Consider the following 19,219-nt stretch of genomic DNA (forward strand, 5'->3'; position numbering starts at 1 on the left):
TCAAACACCAGATCACAGTGATCATTTGCTACTGCATATTTTGTACCTAGATCTATCCCACTTTCATGACTATTGCTTTGAAATATAATTTAAAATCTGGTACTGCTAAGCTATCTTCCTTTTTTTAAATATTCTTGACCATTATCTCTTTCAGATGAATTTTACTATGTTTTTTAGCTCTATAAAATAATCCCTTGAAATTTTGATTGGTATGGCACTGAATAACTTAGGGAGAATTGTCATTTTTATTTAATTGGTGTGGTTTACTTTTGAGCATACTTCCCCAATTGTTTAAATCAGTCTTTAATTGTATGAAAAAATATTTTATAACTGTATTCATCAGTCCCTAGGATTTATTTTGCTCTATAGAAACTTAAGTACTTTATACTGTCTGCAGCTATTTTAAATAAAATTTCTATCTCTATCTCTTCTTGTTGAGTTTTGCTGGTAGTATATAGAAATTTTTGTGGGTTTATTTTACATCTTGCAACTTTGCTTAATCATCAAAGAATGACAATTTAGTTTCCTCAATGTATATTTTTATTCTGCCAATGTCTTATTGTTACAGTTAGCATTTCTAATGCAGTAATTGAATAATAGTCGTGAAGTATGAGCCCTTAAAAAACCCTTAAATCTCTATTTTGTACCTTTTAAAATAATGTTAAATTTAATATCAAGAGTACTCTGCTTGTCTATATTCCTTTCTATTCTCTTCTATTTTAAAAATGTTTCATTGACATCCTTTTTAACATCATTCCTAATCCTTAGTTCTCTTCAACTCCTCCACAAAAGCCTTCCTTAGTAAAAAATAGGTACACTCTAACAAAATAAATTCACACATTAGTAATGTCAGAAAATATTCTATTCTACATTTATAGTTCACCACCTTTTTGCCTTTTTGCCAAAAAGTAGGAGGCACTTTTATCCAAGAAAGGAGAAACTGAGGCTTTGAAAACATGAGTATGAATTGGTGAAAGGGTACTTGGTTTGGAATCAGAGGACTCAATTTGAAACCCACCTCTATCATTAATTTGTGTGGTCTTGGACTTTCTAAGGTCCCTTCCAATTTCTACACTTATGATCATATGCATAGGGCCATAGATAGAATGAGAAAAAGGATCCTGTAAAAGAATTTTTTGTTTATTAGCTTCATGGTTGAAATTCAGCTTTAACACTTGGCTCTGAGGAGCTGCAGAATTGGCAAGGAGAGTTATAATGAGAAGCAAGCTAAAAAATGAAGCATCAGTAAACTCTGGAGCAATAAACAAAAGAATCATGGTAGCAAATATTCACAGTAGTATTTGTAGAGAATAAGGGTTAACAAATGTCTGTTAGAAATAGCCTTCAGAGAAATATTCCCAAAATTCCAGTTTGAGGTAAGTCAATGAAAAATCATAAAAGTAGCAAGAGCTATTTAAAAAAAAACTTGGATGGGGAAGGGTGAGATGAAGGAATTACTGTTCAAAGATGGATTTGACTAGATCACTTGAGAGGTTCCTTCTACCTCTGAGAAAATGTGACAAGGTATTTGTGTTTTTGGAGCAAGGTTTAAGAAATATGGGGGGGGAGGGAGAATTTGAGAGTGATTTGAGAATGGTAGAGCCAACATGGCAGTCACGGGAAGCCTCTACTCCACAAATTCATCCAAACTTAAAAACTCTGACCAAGACAATGACCAATCACAATTCTTGAACATTCTTGAAGAAATGTGCTTTCTGCTTCCTGAGAGGTGATGAACTCAGAGCACAGATTGAGACATACTTTTTTAGGTAGGGCCAATTAGAAATTTTGTTTTGCTTAACTATATAAGTTTGGCAGAGCAATTTTGTATGTGTGTGTGTTGTTTTTTTTTTTTTTGCTTTTTGCTTTCTCAGTGGGGAGAAGGGAAGGAAAGTGGAAGAGCAGAAAATTGATCTTCATTTGAAAATAAAATTTAAATTAAAATAATTTTTTTTTGTTTGAGCTTTTATTGTCACATATGTTGTGTGAATTATCTGAAGTCCCCATAAGCCATAGAGGGATTTAAAAAATATTATCTGGTTTTATTAGACAGTAAAATTGTAAAAATATTTTAAAGCATCTTTTGTACCTTTTCCCTCATTCCTGCTCATATCAATTTAGACAGCTGCCTACTATCCTCACATCTTGGTTATGATAAAATGCAGTGAGATTCACATGAAGCAAGGCAACTTATGTAAATATCAAGGAAGTAGGAGAGGCAGTTAAGCACTGCATCATACCACATCTGTAGGGAGGTGGCTTTAATAGAGGTCAAAGAGGAGACCTGTAGTCTTGGGGAGAGAACTTTATGTGGGAGATGATCCAAGGAAGGCTTAAAAGATCGAAGGCTTAAAAGATCACGTCCTTAAACAGCAAAGGGGCAAAAAACCAAAATCTTCTAATGAGATCTGGCTCAGGAGATCTTTCCAAGGAACTAAATCTTTTTTTCCCCCCTTTCTTTAAAAAAAAAAAAAAAAAAATATATATATATATATATATATATATATATATATATATATATATATATATATATATATATATATATATATATTATTATAGTTTTTTATTTACCAGATATATATGCATGGGTAATTTTTCAGCATTGACAATTTCAAAATCTTTTGTTCCAACTTTCCCCCTCCTTCCCTCACTCCTTCCCCAAGATGTTAGGTTGACCAATACATGTTAAATATGGTAAAGTATAAGTTAAATACAATATATGTATACATGTCCATACAGTTATTTTGCTTTGAACAGGTCTTTGAAGTAGTGTACAATTAGCCCATGAAGAAAATAAAAAATGTAGGCGGACAAAAATAGAGGGATTGGGAATTCTATGTAGTGGTTCATAGTCATCTCCCAGAGTTCTTTCGCTGGGTGTAGCTGGTTCAGTTCATTACTACTCTATTGGAGTTGATTTGGTTCATCTCATTGTTGAAGAGGGCCACGTCCATCAGAATTGATCATCATATAGTATTGTTGTTGAAGTATACAACGATCTCCTGGTCCTGCTCATTTCACTCAGCATCAGTTCATGTAAGTCTCTCCAGACTTTTCTGAAATCATCCTGCTGGTCATTTCTTACAGAACAATAATATTCCATAATATTCATATACCACAATTTATTCAGCCATTCTCCAATTGAAGGGCATCCACTCAGTTTCCAGTTCCTGAACACTACAAAGAGGGTTGCCACAAACATTCTTGCACATATAGGTCCCTTTCCCTTCTTTAAAATCCCAAAGAACTAAATCTAAGAGTTCAATAGTAATATTCTTTCCTTACTTACCTTTGCAAGTTCTTGGACAATTCCTTTTCTCTTCAGTATTCTGGGCTTCTAGGTCCCATACCTCTGTTTCTTGTTCCAAGAGATGACGACAGGCTTAGAGGCTTGAAATTTTGGGGGAACAGAAAACGTAGTCATCTTCAAGTTCTAAGATCAGAACTTGATGGAAGCTTAAATCCTGATATTGGCATGTGGTAGTACCCTCACATTTCTTTCCCAGAGTCCTCTGCTTCTTCCCTCCCACACAGACTAGAATTCCTCTCTTCTTTAGCCTTGAGTCAGAAGCATGGAGGAAGTCATTCATTTATAAAGTAGTAAAGTTAGAAGGAATATTTTAGATATTTTAGAATATTAAACTAATAACCAGATAGGGGAAAAAACTATCGCTGGTAATAGTAATTGTCAATTATATAGTGTTTTAAGGTTTATAAAGCAGCTCACATGCATGTTGAACCTCACAATAAACTTATGGGGGAGAAACTAAGTGGCACAGGGGAAAGAATGCTGGACTTGAAATCAAGAAGATCTGAGTTCAAATTTTGCTTTAGACATTTATTAGCTATGTAGCTCTGGGTAACTTATTTAACCTTTTGGTCTCAGTTTTCCTATCTGTAAAATAAAGAAAATATTAGCATCTATCTCATAGGATAGCTGTGAGGAAATAAATAGGCACATTGATGGAACAGTGGACAGAGTACCTAGCCTGAAGTCAGGAAGACCTGAATTCAAATATGGCCATAGAAACTTATTAGCTTTGTCACCCTGGGGAAAATCATATAACCCTGTTGACCTCAATTTCCTCATCTATAAAATGAACTGCAGAAGGAATGGAAAACTCCAGGATATTTGTCAAGAAAATCCCCAATTGGGTCTTGAAAAGTTGAACACAATGGAACAACAACAAATCAAACAGCTAGTTATCATTATATTCCTCCCCACTTTAATAGCATTTTTTCCAATCACACATAAAGTTAGTTTTCAACATTCTTTTTGTAAGAATGAGTTCCAAATGTTTTCTCCTTCCCTCCCCCCAAGACAGCTATTTATACATCTGCAATTATGTAAACCATATTTCTATATTAATCAAGTTGTGAAAGAAAAATCAGAACAAAAGAGAAAAACCATGAGAAAGAACAAAAAAGTAAAAATAGTATACTTTCATCTTAATTCAGTTTCCATAGTTCTCTCTTTGGATATGAACGGCTCTTTCCATCCCAAGTCTATTGGAATTGCCTTAAATCACCTCAATGTTTAAAAGAATTAAGTCCATCCCAGTTGATCATCACATAATGTTGTTCTCTTGGTTCTGCTCACTTCACTCAGCATCAGGAACACAAGAAAAAGAAAATGGAGAGAGTGATAGCACAGAAATGTATAGTTATGTAGATAGACTGGATAAATTTATTGAACATAAGCTTTGAGGAAAACTGAGGAGCTGTCCAGCACTGAATTAAGAAAGGGTGATTCAACTTGGCAGGAAAGATTAGAATAGAACTAGCTAAAGAGAAGTCTAAAAGAAAATTCAACCAAGAGAAATTTAAAAAGGCAGAACATATCCAGTATGAAGAAACATCAGGGGATTTCTTTGAGCAGAATCTAAGAGATATGCAAGTTGGGTTTAAGGTGGCTTTAAGAAAAAGTTTTAATCTGAATAATGCTGAGAAGCAGAGTTAGGTATGGATTGCCTGAACTTTAATTTCCTCATCTGTAAAGTGGGGGGGGGGGATAATAATCTGTAAATCTGGCCCAGGGCAGCAAAGACCTTTTCTCTATCTAAGGCACCAGCTAACCTGGCCCAAAGGCCTTACTCACCCAGGGTGCTCAGATGCTGATAAACCTCCCACATGACATTCTTAAAGAAGACTCAGCCATTCCCACTCTCTGGGGAAGACATGGCCATATAAGTGAAGCTCAAGCCCACTGTTCTCAGTTTAGCTTTACTCTCCCTCAGCTGGGCCAGGACAATGTCCTTTCCAGGGGAGAGGAGGGCAAAAAGTGCTGAAGATCCAGCTATTCCTGGGACAATGGCAGATCAGGGACAGCCGGGATGTTCCCTGCTGATGGGCTGGCCATGATACAGAAGAGTGCTCTCTGATATAGAGAGGTGCTGACTTCACTTCCATGGAAACACAGACAAGCTAGGACACCCTGTCTTGAATAGATTTTCCCCCTTTGCCTTTCAGGTGACTTGGGTATCATCTGGGCTCCTCCTCAGACATCATCAACTTACCAACTCCCTCCCTTTCACTTTCTTCCAGCAGCATCATTTCCTACCCTTTTATCCCTTCCCTCCTGATCAAATGAGGTTGTCTTCTCAGACAGTGAAAGGAGAGAGGGCAAGAGGGGGAACACAAACGAATGTATGAAGAAACTTAGGACTAAGAAAGGACCTCCTTCCGAATCCTCATTATTCAGTGAATATATTATGAAAAACTTTAATTCTATCCTTAGTTTGATCTAATCTTGCACCCAGCAGGAGCCATCCCTCATACTTTTAACTAGGTATCTCTAAGACCCATCCTTAGAATGTATATGTATGTATATATGTATGTGTGTGTGTCTGTCTTAAGTTTTTAACAAATAAAAATATTATGACTAGATAGCACACATGATGCACAGAATGCTATCCCTTCTCATCTATGTCTTTTTGGAACTTCTAGATCTCTTCAAGATGAAGCTTCAAAAGAATTTCTCTTGACTCTCCCACAGTTTTTACTAATACTCTTGAGGTTAGCCATGAAGTGATCAGTTAACAGGCTTTGACTAATGAATTATAAGTGGTGATGAACTTAATTTTTGTAGTCTGTAGACATGAATTTATGATCTTGTAGCTTAACAATGAAAACCTGGTGGCTGTTCTTTAGGGGAGAGGAGAGAAGAAAGAAAGTATGGGGAAGAAGGAAAGTTAAGGACAGATAGAGAAAGGCAATAGATATAGAACTGAGTTCAATAGAGAGCCAAAAGAGGAGGAAGGGTAGGAATAAAGTTGTTCTTACCCACCTAGACGTTTAGAGTTGTTGGCACACAAACTCATTGATAGTTTAGCTCCCTCTCAGTCTCTTTCTTAGGATCCCAAAAGGCAAGGATTTTCTGTCTTCATATCTTCTTGAGGGTCTGCCTGGCTATGGGCCTCTTCAGTTCCTCCTCAGTGCTCAGGACTGAGGTCACCTCTCTTTCTACTAATGGTGGAAACCAAGGAAGAAATCTAAATCACTTTGGACAGAAGCGGATTGCACAGTCTTGCCTAGGTGACCAGTTCTTCTGCCTCCCAACATCAGGACAATGGGTCTATAGGTTTCCTTCCACAGCTCACTTCTGGGTGAACTTCTCTCAATGAAGTGGGGGCTACACACTGTTGTGGCTAAAGAGTTGGCAAGCAACAGTGCTGATTGTAATAAAAATGTCATCCAAATAATATGCTGGTAATAGGTATTTTCCAGAATGTGATGATGGAGCAATTTAAAAAGTGCTAAAACATTGGCTGATGATATCAGGGAAGTTGTTTTTGCTTTTGGAAACCTGCTGGTGCTTAGTCTTGACATAGCTGGCTTCAGCAAATGCAGGACCCCACTAGATATTGTATCAGTGTCCTCAATGTAGTAGCTGAATTCTCAAAAGAGATTCCCTCAGATTCCATCTGTTTATGCTTCTCATTTTTGCTTCTGGCTTCTGCTGAGAAACAAGGAATTCAGAACTCAAACATTCTATTCTACAATAATCATTTCTTCTGTGGAAAGAATGGGGATGAAATGCTTTTTACACCTCCAAAATACAAAGAAACAAACTAGGGATTTCTGACATAAGATCCAGTGGCTGATCAATATCTCAAATCCTTTACAAATGGTATGGAGTCAAGAATCTGTTCTCATAAAGAACAACATCAATCAGATTCAAACTCCTTCACCCTAGGAGACCTGATTCCCACCTACAAGGGAAGATCTTGCCTCTCCTTACAGAATCCAAGGGATCTTGCAGAATATCCTGTAGAACCCAGACCAAGGAGAAGAGTGTCCTAGGTAACCTGTAAGAGAAGCTGATGATTCTCTTATATAGCCTAATTTGCAAAGTACCTCCAGGATTCATCAACATTTTTACTCTTGTAGTTTGGGCAATCTTGCACTCTTTACAGACTGATAAAATTCTTCTTTACCCATCTCATTCTTCTCAGACAACTCACTTTTTGGCTCTCCATGCTCTACTTAAAACTATTCCTTTCCTCTCAAATTCCTTCACCTAGGCTTCAGCCCTAGTTTCTTGTTCTAACCTAATGGCTAGGGGCCTGACAATGCTGTAGGAGAACTCTCATGTGGCCATAAGCCTAAAGGTAGCTTGAATCCTTTCCCATACTGATAAATAATCTCCCTTGACAAATATTTTAAATATAACTTCTGACCCATAAGATTCTTTCCTTTTATGTACTTCTTTCCTCAAAGATCCCAAAAGTTCAGAAGAGGAAATGAGTACAAACAGCCATTAACTAGCATACCCAGGATCTCCCACTTGATATCTTTATAGAGGGCCCTCTGCATCAGACATCGTTACTCCCTCCCCAACTCCTACTCCCTTACTCTGTGTGATGGGTAGTAAGGACCAAATATATGAATTTAAGACCAGGTACAGGGGGACAGTAAGGCTGCTTACCTCAGTAGGTACTCTAATACTTAGTTAACAAGGCTTGCTAAAGCTTTTGCTGCAGACAGCAAAAGAATGGCTTTCTTCCCTAGGTATGACTGTGTTTCACCATTATGGAACACTGGGAAAATCACTTCCCACATGTAGCACAGCTATGGAGACTCGAGGCAGTCAGGACCCTGTATGTTGTGATTAGGTGAATGGTTAAATTTCAGAGAGGGCTGAGAGACTCCAAGTCTGAAAATTTAAAATTTCCTTTAAAAAGGAAAAATAACAAAATAATATATATAAAATAATACAAAAATAAAAAGAGATTAGTATAGCAGAAGCTTTGAAATTAAGAGAATAGAGCTTAGGAAGGGGAATCAGGGCTGATATTATGATAGATACATAGGTGATGGGCAATATGTTGGTTGCTGGTGGAATGAAAACACATTTTGGGCACAGGCTGGTGGTGAATTAGACCAGAAGAAATGGTGAAGCAGAGACCATGGCCATGGCAAGTTGAGAGTTATTCACATGTGTGAATTTGAAGATGCTTGGCCAAAACTGAAGGTTTAGGTAAAGATTTGCTACAATCAGGGCAGATGGCAGTCTTAGTGAGAAGTGCTAGATGAAATATTATAGCTTTAGAGCCTTGGCAGGATTCCATGACCATTTTCCTCAAAGGTATCTTCTTAGGATGCTCAAGAACAGCTCCTCTTGACCTCTTTTGTCTCTGAAATGGCCTATTCTGTTCTAGCTAAGGAATGCCCCTCACCCTTGGATGCAATGGAAATGGCCTCTGAAAACTCAGTCTCTTGGGAACTAAGTAAGGGCTCCTTTATTTATACTATAATGATTATAAGTGAGGCCCTAAGCTTCCTCCTTCCCTTTTCTTTCCCCTGATCCCTACTGGAATGGGGTTCTGTTTCTAGGGACTCCAAAGAACATGATTATTCACTATGTAGTTTAATGCTCACCTCAAAGAAAGGGGAAGTGGAATTTGACTTTGAAAGAGTAGGGAGAATGCTTTCTTCCTCACTGGCACTGAGTCTTCAGGTGATAGAATGCCATTAAAAGTTCTGTTGAAAGAAAATAGAAGTGGCACACCTAGGTGACACAGTGGATAGCCAGGAGCACCAGAGTTCAAATCTGGCTTCAGACACTTAACACTTCATAGCTGTGTGACCATGGGCAAGTCACTTAACCCCAACTGTCTCAGCAAAAAAAAAAAAAAGGGGGGGGGGAGGTGGGAACAGAAGTCTAGTGCCTTTCAGTCTTATTTTAAAACCTTTAACCTGCAAGATCTCTGTGTACAAAGATTTTAGGGACTTGTTGGAACTTTGGAGATGGTCAGAGAATACAATATGCATCTGACTGCTACCTTTTTCACAAAAAATATAAATCAAGTTTCTGAACCCAGGCTCTAGGTAAATTGAACTTCAGGCCAGTTACCTAGAAAATCTAAAGGAAACAGTTTAACACATGGAGTGAAAATTATCTCAGGCTCTTTTAATATTTTTCCACTATTTTGGAGTAAGGGGATTTAAAGGAAATTTTTTTTTCCTGAGCAACTGGGGTTAAGTGACTTGCCCAGGGTAACATAGCCAGGAAATGTTAAGTGTCTGAGGCCAGATTTTAACTCAGGTTCTCCTGATATCATGGCTGGTGCTCTGTCCACTGCACCAATTAGCTGCCCCAGATTTGAAGATTTTAAAGTGATTTTGTGGAAACTGTCAGCTAGAAATTGTAAAAATTAATCTAGCAAAAAGTTTCAGGCATAGCATATGGAATAACTCAAAGCACAGCAACATGTGAAGGTACAAGAGGAATACATTTACTGAAACATGGCCCAAATGACCTGAAAATTCTTAGGAGTGGGTCTCTGGGTAAGGTGTATTGAAATAGAATCCTAAGGAGTAAAGATACAATTATAGCATAGGAGAGAGAGAGAGCTGGGCGAAGAGTTAGGAGTGGTGGGCACACATTTCCTCATCTGTAAAGTACCCAAATTTGCACTATCAATCTTACAAGTTTGTTATGAGAATCAAACAATACTGTCTATACATTGAAAGCATTAAGGCATTTATATAAATGTCAGCAATGATCACAACCTTAACATCTATGCAAACTGATAGTCTATTTCTTTCCTAATAAGGTAAATTTGAATTGTACTGATACTTTCAGAAAAGTCACCAATTCCAGGTTAGAGCATTCAATGTTAACATGAACATTTTGAGGAGATATGTGACTATAAAGTTGTTCAATTCTAGGAGGTGCTGGTACTGGTAGGTATACTAACTCAACTCATTAGGGTCCTGTTTAAAAAATACCTAAAAGGCCTGTAAGCTGGAAATGTATAATATGGTGGGCTGTAACCCGTCATTAAGTGTGTAAGAAGTGTGGCGGAGAGAAACCTACCAGGAGAGACGTTGCAGTGTGCCCATAAAGGAGAAAAGTGAAGGAATGGGCTGCTGCGGAGGGACTTCCAAGATAGTCGATCCGGGGAGCATTTCTGGGTGGCAGCCTGGAGGCCTGTGCCATTCCTTCATCCTTCGCCTCTTGTGGCCATTCTTGCACGTCTTGCTCCAGCAGAACTAGGTCCCTTTAGTCCCAGCCAGGAGAGGGCTGACTGGAACCCCGGGGAGACAATGACGTACCTTGGGTACTTTTAGCCTCCCAGTCCTCTGGTTAAACTCACGCCGGCATATTCCTCCATTCCCAAGGTCAACAAGAGACCCATCACCTTGCTTTCTTTCTTCCTTTTAGATCACAGGGTCTAAACTTGGGATTCGCCAATTTAAAAACATTTCCGACAACTTTGGTTTGGTAAATATAATTAGTTTCCTTTGTAATTCTTTGTTTTTGTCTTACGCGTTTAAAAAATTCTTCTGAGAAAGGGGAAACAGGCTTGATGAGACGGTCCCCGGGGTCCAATGACACAAAAAAGGGGAAGCGCTCCTGAATCTCTGCCCCCACATTCAGCTGAGCCTCAGAAAGCCCAGTACTGCACCTCATCCCTCCTCTAGTTCCCGGCCCCGGCGCACGCGTGTCCGCGCCCCTCACCCAACACTCTCAGGTGGCTCTTCTGCATGACGTTCCGGTGGAGGGCCTTCTGTATGGGGCGCAGCCGTCCCCACTCATCCAAGGACACGGCCGCGGCCACATCAGCGAAGCTCTCGAGGCCCCGTGATTCCGGTCTAGGTTCGGCCTCGTGCGTGGAGAGGATGAGAGTCTTCCACCACAGCAGTCCCGCGCTCTCCCGGGAAACACGGTCAGCGTTCACGCCCAGTAACCCGAGCTGACGCATGCGCGACCTTTCTTGGAACACCTTCCACTCCTAGATCTGAGGCCCCGCCCGTTAAGGAGCCCGCCCATTTTTTAGAGTTACGCTCTCCGAATCGCCTACCTTAGCCTTCGGGCACTTTCAGAGTCCCAGACTCTGAAGGGAGGACTGAGAGAAACCCCGCCTTCTCCAACGGGTAGAGGAAACCGGAAGTAGCTTCGTGGGGCTCTTCTAGGATTCAGGGAGTTGAAGCTGCTCAGTAGTGCTAACTCAATGGCTGTTGGGACGTGGGGGCAACCGAACCGGAAGATTCCCTTAGACTATTTGCCTCTGCTCTAGATTCGCCACCATTATACTCACTCCTAAGGAAGCTTTTTTAACAGCTTCTCTTTATTGTTCTCTTTGAAGATGACGCCACTCCGGCCTCTCTGGCCCTCATAGCACTTTCTTCTTTGCCCTCAAGCACGATGGCGAAGGTTTTGGCTTCTTGCCCTTAGGGAAGATGGCCGCAGCGGCGGCTTCACGCCCTTTTTTACCACCCCGGAAGACTGTACCCGGCGATTGGGCGGCGCCCGTCGGCCCAGGGAAGAAGGTGTACGGCGGTTGGGCCGGGTCAGGAAGGGCAGGTTTTAAAGGAGCCGGAGGTGGGAACAGTCCGAGAACCGGGATCTGCGGGAGGCGGCGGTGAGCGGCCGGCGGAGGGATGGGCGAAGGGGAGGGAAGCGGGGCGGGGAGAGAAAGAGAAAGAGAGCGAGCGGCGGGGAGGGATGAAGGGAGGGAAGCCGACCCATGCTCTCCCCCGCGGGGAAGAGAGTACGGTGGGTTATTGATTTGGGATGGGCGGGACGTTCCGGGACTTTGTGGGTCGGGGAATCGGTTTGACAGTGGATCCCGAGGGATCTTCGGCGGTAGATCTCTGAGGAGATTTGGTAGGATCTCTGGCAACATCTGGTGGAAAGAAGATCTCCAAGTTGTGTGCTAGGAGAGGGCAATTGGGTTTCGTCTGAGTTAGATTGAGGCTGAAGGACAGTGCAGGGATGTGGCAAGGCTGAAAGTTCGCTAGTGGGACCTGATGGGAAGAACTTGAAAAACTTGTGGGGTTGAAAGCTCTTTGAACTGAGGGGAGGAAAATAGTTGCATTTCGCTGGAGAGGAGGAAAGTCACCGAGAAAAACTATTTCGAAGAATATCCTCCTTTCACCCCCGTGGAGGAAGCTTTGAGGGCTTTTAAGGAGAAGGTGCAGGATCAAAGGCACACATTTGTGGTACAAAGATTTGTAAAGGATTTGATGGAAAGAAAGATTTTTTTCTAAGATGGTTGGGTTGGCTTCCCAAGGATCCAATGGGAGAGAGGAATGACTCGTGGGAGAATCTTTGAGTCTCTAGAAAAAGATAAATGTAAGGGTCCAAGCTGTTGAGAAAGAATAAATCTTCATTGGCCTTGAGGAAACAGGTAAATTTTTTAAATGTTCCCGGGTAGGAAAAGCTTCTAGGGGATTTTCCCAGGAATTAGCTAGTGGGATATAATTTGTAATGGACTCCTTCAAGGAGATAGGTATTAACAGTAATCTGGGAGTGAAGGGATTCTCCAGGAAAGATTCAAGGTATTTTCTTATGCCTAGCAAAGAGGGTGCCATGTTGGGGACAGCCCTAGAAAACGGGCTGACCCTTACTCCCCTCCCCCTACCCCAGGCTGCAGCCAGGGGTTAAACCTGGGACCCTTCAGGGACTCCCTGAAGCTATCGATATCCCTATGGACTTGCCCCAAGATTCCAGGTGAGAGCGTGGCCCTTGGCCTCCCTCTAGATCTTCTTCATCCTTCTTCCTCAGGGAAGAGAATCAGTCCCCCAGTAGGGTAGAGGGAGCCTGGGGGTGGTAGAACGGGGGACATTGTGGGAATATTTCCTTCCTGACCTATCATCACTTTTACCAGGCAAAGGGTATATAAATGGAGCTAATCAAGCACCGCCCTGGGGGTCACACACTACACACACACACACACACACACACACACACACACACACACACACACCCCTTCCTTTTTTCTACTCCCACCCCTCTTAATTCACCCCAGTCAACCTTCCCTCAACCGGGAACCATTGGTTAGAGCACCATGGGGAGCAAGAACTCGGAAGCGGCCAAGACTGCAGCAGCAGCTTGGAGAACCCAAGCTGAGCCAGAGGGTGGCAGGAACTCCATCACCCCTGGAGAAGGCTTCTCAGAGAGTCCTCACTGTGGTGCTGGAAGATGTCATTGCCACCAGAATGGTGAGTCCTCTTAAGAGGGAAGGGACAAGATCCTGCCCTACCTCAACTTTCAATATTTAGCATGTGTAGGAACAATTGGGTGTCATAGTGGATAGACCACCTGCCCTAGCTGGAGTCAGGAAGACCTAAGTTCAAATCCAGCCTCAGATATTTAGTAGTTGGGTGACCCTGGACAAGTCACTTAATCCCAATTGCCTTCCCCAAAAATATTTAGTATGTTTGCTTGGTATGCAGAAGCTTTTGCAACCTATGCAAGGCGTTAGTTGATCAAACAGCATTCTAAATGTGTGCTTCCCCTTAGTTTCTTTCATTTTCCTCTTTTTTATCCACATATATTTAATCTTATGATGTCCTCTTTGAAATTGTTATTATCATTCTTTGTTAATTCATGTCCACTAAAAACCAGTCTTTGTTGATGCATCTAGATAGCTGATTTCTTTCAGTGCTCCTGATGTCAACCTGGTGGTACATTTTGACACTTTCCTTCTTAATAATTTTCTTCTAGTCTCAAGAGATGCTCCCTGAAATGTCAACTACACCTCGACGGAGCAGTAGACTAGAATCCAACCGTTCCCAGCCTTCTATCTCCCCACTTGGCCAGTCTTGGAGCCCTCAGTCAAGGTGAGTAGTACCATTAAGGGGGAGGGGAGAGATTTGAAGTGGTCGGAAAGTCAGTCTACATTTACCTTACCTGACTCTTCTCACTTTTTCTTGTCTTCTAGACCGCCAGACTGGTCTACCCTGTGTCGGGAGCCACTGACTCGAGCTCCAAAGCGTATTGGATTCCAGAGGAGGAGGCCACAACAAATGGGAACATCCACTCGGGGGGCTGAGGAGAGCCCTTCACACCAAGACAAGCCCTCCCAGCCAGCCCTGCTTGTGATGTTGGAGGATATCAAGAATCCTCAGTCTCCAGTGAAGGCCCAGGAGCTGCTGGTGAGGATCCCAAGAAAGGAATGGAGAGCAGAAGACAGGGACATCAGAGTATTAAATCAGTCACGTCTGTTTTGAGCTCTTCCTTGTAGTCAACGCTATGACAGGTGTTCTGGGGAATATGGAAGAAACATCAAAATGGGTCTTCCTTCCAGCTGGATATACTTTAATACTAACAATATACAGTAGAACAGTTTAATAACTAACTTGTGTGTTCCTGTCTATGAATTCAGAGCAGCTCAAAAAAGGGTAAGATTAATATGAAATAGAGTATTGGGGGTAAGTCATGGAAGAGTTGGGGTTTGAGCTTGGTCTTGAAAGATGAATAGGTTTAAATAAGATGAAGAATGGAGGATTTTCCAGGTAAGAGAAATAGCCTGAATGAAGAAATGGATGTCTCTTTAAGAGGGGAGGTTAGAAATAAGGGAGAACCAGTGTCAATGACTTTGAGTTCTAGGAAGTTATCAGGCACTAATTAAGTGTTAATGGAAGCCAAAGGGGGCTCCCTGCGTGGCTCCCCTCCCTGTGAGTTCTGTTCCGCTTATCCCCAGGGCTTCAACAATGAGACTGAAGACCCAGGGATCTCAGCATGCAGGTGAGGGGCCTGGGTCAGCTGGGACTATCCCAGAAGTCAGCCAGGCATTTTCCCACTGATTTGCAATGTTTTCTGGGGAGGCAACCACAGTGGCAGAATGCCATGGAAACTTGGCTTTAAGCAGGGGGAGTGGTTTGGTTTTAGTGTGGCAGGGGGATCAGAACTGGCTTTCAGCATCTATTTCCTTTCTGAGTGGGTATAGCCTAAAGGGGGGGGTTCCCTTCTTGAATTCCCTTTTCCCTTCATGCTTCTTAATATCCTTGAAACCTAATATGGTGAATTAGGTGAAAGCATCATCTGGGATTCTCTTTCTCCTACTTCCATCCCTACCCCCTTTTAAAGGTGACTCTTTCAGGTCTGTAGTTAGAGATGGAATGTCTGGAGAAAGACAGGCTTTGATTGGATGAGTTGGTGGAACTGGGGATTTCATTCAACATTTTTTTATTCCTGCCCTCCACCTCAAGCCAATCTGTCTGCCTCTCTCTTTCCCCTAGAGTTGATCATGTGACAGCTATTCACCAATCAATGCCTTCCTCCAGGGACTTGGATTCAGTGTTTCGGCAGACCTCTCCTGTGGACCATTCTGAATGCGTTTTGCCAGGTAGGTGGGGCAGTGAACTCCTTGGTCTATTCTTCTGGAGGCCTGGGGTAAGGGTTGAAATGAGGTGGCACTAGATTTTCTAGCATGTACATCTTGGCTTTTCAAGGAAGAAAGTAAAGGCTCTGTAAACATACCAGACAGCTGTTCGGTGAAGTCAAGATCTGTAGCCTATAGGCACTTTAAAGGTAGAGCTTAGCTTTCTAGGTTGGAACTTCTTTCCTTAATGGAAAATCTAGTATGTGGGATAGGTCTTGGTCAGGAACCCATATTGGAGTCTTTTTTTCCCCTCCCTTCACTTTCTTTTCTCTCTCTCCTATAGGCTCAGAGCCAGAGACCCCGTCTCCCCCACCCTCCAGCCTCTTGCGGCCACGCCTGAGTCCTTGGGGCCTGGCACCACTCTTCCGCTCTGTCCGCTCTAAGCTGGAGAGCTTTGCTGACATCTTCCTCACCCCAGCCAAAACCCCCCAAGCCCCACCCACAAACCCTCCCTCTCCAGCCTCACCCATGAAGCTAGAGCTGAAGATTGCCATCTCGGAAGCCCCTGAGTCTGGGAGAGTCCGGGTAGGGGAGGGGGAAGGACCTGTAAGCCCTCGTCCTCCAATCCGGCAGTGGAGGGCCCAGGACCCTGGCCTCCCTGCTGCCCCTAGGCCAACTTTGGGTCGAAGCCACTCTTGCCCGGACCTAGGGCCCCCTGGGGAAGGGGGCTGTGCATGGTCAGCCTTCCCTCCACATCCACATAGGCCTCGTCCCAGAAGGCACACAGTTGGGGGTGGGGAGCTGGCTCGGGCCCCACCGCCTTCTCGTCCTTGCCTACGAAAAGAGGTTTTTCCCTTGGGAGGGTCAGGTGCACCCCCAAACATTGTCACCACCTGCTCTCCTGCTGCTTCTACTTCTTCATCTTTCTCCGACCTGCCAGAATCCAGGTAACCCATCATCTAACTGCAGTATCCTGACTGTTCTCACTTCTCTAGATTCTTGATTACTCTCTTTCTCCTTCTTGGGGACAGGTTCAAAGGGAGGGCATTGGTCTAGATATGAAAAAAAAAAAATCTAAGAGAAATGTTGGGCTTATATGCCTAACTATGCTTTTTTTTTTTTCTAGGGTTTGCTCCTCCCAAAGGGAGGAGCAACCACGCCCTGAGGATATGGTGCTGTCCGACTCTGAGACCAAGGTAGAACCATTTGAGGGAGGAAGGGGGGGGGAGCTTCCCAACTAAGGGGAGGACCTCATGACCTGTCTTCTGACTTCTGCTGACAGGCTGTGGGAAAAGTCTCCTGCTTTCGGATTCGCAGGACACCATCCAGAACTCAGCTCAACCTCACTCCAATGGGGCTGCCTCGACCAATCAGGTGAGAGGCTCTGTTAACAACATACCCGTTGCCCTTCTATAGAAGTACTATATGATTTTACTATCTTCTGTGGGTGTGGTCTGTTCTCACTATGGGAAGAGCCATTGGGCTAATTTTCCATTTTTTGCTAGGACATACTAGCTTTCTTTATTTTTGAGACCCTGAAGTTAAGTTTGATTCTTCATTGCACTCTTAAAAGAGTTACCATTTTAATTTTTTTAGTAACTCCCTAATAACAAAAATTGAAGAAGTATTTTAATAATGAATTTTTAAAATGAGAAGGGGGAAATAATCTGTTTTAACATCACTGATAACCTTTTGTTACTTTAATGTATCCATGACTTTAAAATTCCAGCTTTTAAACCATTTGTAAATATTAACCATTAATTGGTTAATTAAGTTAACCAATTATGTCATTCAACCAGCTTGAGGGGATTTAGTGATTTTATCCAGAATTGGGCTGAATGAATTTTCTGCTTCCTGCCCTTTTTGACCCACAGGTTGAATAAGAAGGAGTTCAGCCTAGAGGAAATTTACACCAACAAGAATTATCGTTCCCCCACAGCCAAACGGTAAGTGGAAGAGAGACTGGGAAAAAGAGCATAACATTTAAGGTATAGAAAATGGGACTAGCCATTGGTGAGTATAAAAAAGGTTAAATGGGAAATAAAGTTGTAGATTCAGGTCCTATCTCTACCACTTATTAGCTGAATGGTTTTAGGCAAATTATTTAGCTTTTCTAACACTGTTTTCTTACTTCTTGGTCTCTAAGGCCCCTTCCTTCAGTTGATGTGATTCTAGAGGATGCTAACTTTTAGCCCCTTCCTGTTTTAGGTCCTTTGAGACTATCTTTGAAGAGCCAAGAGAGCGGAATGGAACTCTGGTCTTCACAAGTTCCCGGAAGCTTCGAAGAGCAGTAGAATTCCGAGACTGCAGCCTCCCTCGTCACCGAAGGCCTTCCAGGACAGTTCGTCCTGCCCCAGGCAGAGCTCCTACCCCTGACCTGGGACCTTTGCTGCAGCAGAGGCTGGAGGAATTAGATGCCCTGCTGTTGCAAGAGGAAGAGGAGCCAGGCAAGGGTTAGGAGCTTTAAGTTTTATGTCCAGCAGCTTTTCCGTCCAGCCTTGGAAAGTGAGCCCTGCTCTTGGGAGGAGGGGTATTCAGTCTTCAGACTGTTTTTCTCCCTAATGTTAGTAAAGTTTTTCATATGGTTATTTTGTCCCTTTGTGATTCCCACACTCCTCAGATCCTAGTGTCTTATTTAGATCTGGGAGGAGTCATTGTTAAGGATGTTATGGATGAAGGGATGCTAAGTGACTTAAGTTACTGTCACAAGTATTTTGTGGCCAAGCCTGGGATTTGAACTCAGGGGTTGGATTGTCTGGTGAAGAGTATGGTGTAATCAGAGACTTGGATTTGGGAAAGTGTGAGATGCTGGAAGTCCTTTGGAGTAGTATATCAGGGCCCAAATGTCACAGCAAATTGGTGTTTCCTGGAAGTTATCACCTTTCTTCTATTGGGAAACTCACCCTAGGGAGGAGAATCTCCAGGGGCTTTCTGATGTAGCATTTGATAGGATTTACAAAATACTCATCCCTGTTCTAAAGTGCCTTGCTCTTTGTGGTCCCCTCCTCCCTCCAACAATGGCACGGTTCTTGGCTCAGCCTACGGGATCTCCGCCTCATCTCGCAGACGAGACCTGGAGGCAGAGAAAGGCCAAAGTGGCTCCAAGCTCCCATGCCCACTCCCCTATCCCCATGTGAATCCCCGGAACAGCGGGCCTCAGGAAATGAATCCCCGAAGCAGCCAGACAGCTTCTTTCTCCCCTCCCTGCGGCCAGGCCGGGAGCACGAGGTCGTATTTAAAAACACCCCCCGACCCCCTCCCACCTCCGTCTCAGATAAAACTGGGCTTGCATCTGGGTGCCCCAGTTGTTGGACCAGGCTCGACGGAGGTGGGCCGAAGAAACTGCGCATGTGAGATGAGAGGAAGAAACTACCCCAAGGAGAGGGGGACAGCAAAGACAAAATTGGTTCAGTCCGCGTCCACGCGCTGTGAATTAGCCAACCGACTCGAGCGACGTGCGCGCGCCACCTCCCAGTTACGCAGGGCCTCCGTCATCTGGAAAGCCCAATCAAAGAGCAGCAGGAAGGGGCGGGGGGAGTCGGGGAACCGGGACCTGATATACGTAAGACTAATCAGGATTCGGGAAAAGGAAAGAGGAGGGGCCAGCTCCTCATACGATCCAATTACTTTTCCTTGGGCCACCGATCTCCACCTAGACTCTC

The 19,219-nt window shown here is 43.0% G+C and overlaps 1 protein-coding gene and 1 long non-coding RNA gene across 7 annotated transcripts; one reads left to right on the forward strand and one right to left on the reverse strand.

The window, feature by feature from the left end:
* Positions 1-2,550: 2,550 nt before the first annotated feature.
* LOC141550550 (uncharacterized) lies at positions 2,551-10,941 on the reverse strand. 2 transcript variants are annotated; one of them, XR_012484617.1, is made up of 3 exons: positions 10,322-10,941; positions 8,881-8,982; positions 2,551-6,955 (listed from the first exon to the last, which is right to left on the reverse strand). It is a non-coding gene; the product is annotated as an uncharacterized LOC141550550 (long non-coding RNA). The 2 variants fall into 2 exon arrangements; XR_012484618.1 differs by having other exon boundaries at positions 2,551-6,958.
* Positions 10,942-11,300: 359 nt separating this feature from the next.
* Positions 11,301-18,145, forward strand: PRR14 (proline rich 14). 5 transcript variants are annotated; one of them, XM_074281329.1, is made up of 12 exons: positions 11,301-11,870; positions 12,878-12,961; positions 13,260-13,452; positions 13,958-14,073; positions 14,175-14,388; positions 14,937-14,980; positions 15,475-15,581; positions 15,901-16,504; positions 16,684-16,753; positions 16,840-16,931; positions 17,432-17,503; positions 17,766-18,145. In XM_074281329.1, the coding sequence occupies exons 1-12, from the start codon at positions 11,689-11,691 to the stop codon at positions 18,013-18,015; spliced, it is 2,028 nt and encodes a 675-aa protein (XP_074137430.1). In that variant the 5' UTR covers positions 11,301-11,688; the 3' UTR covers positions 18,016-18,145. The 5 variants fall into 5 exon arrangements, with proteins under 5 accessions (XP_074137430.1, XP_074137431.1, XP_074137432.1 ...); XM_074281330.1 differs by having other exon boundaries at positions 15,520-15,581; XM_074281332.1 differs by lacking the exon at positions 11,301-11,870 and adding an exon at positions 11,882-12,004.
* Positions 18,146-19,219: the final 1,074 nt, after the last annotated feature.

The sequence above is a fragment of the Sminthopsis crassicaudata genome, chromosome 1 (genome assembly GCF_048593235.1).
Source record: "Sminthopsis crassicaudata isolate SCR6 chromosome 1, ASM4859323v1, whole genome shotgun sequence".
NCBI lineage: Eukaryota > Metazoa > Chordata > Mammalia > Dasyuromorphia > Dasyuridae > Sminthopsis > Sminthopsis crassicaudata.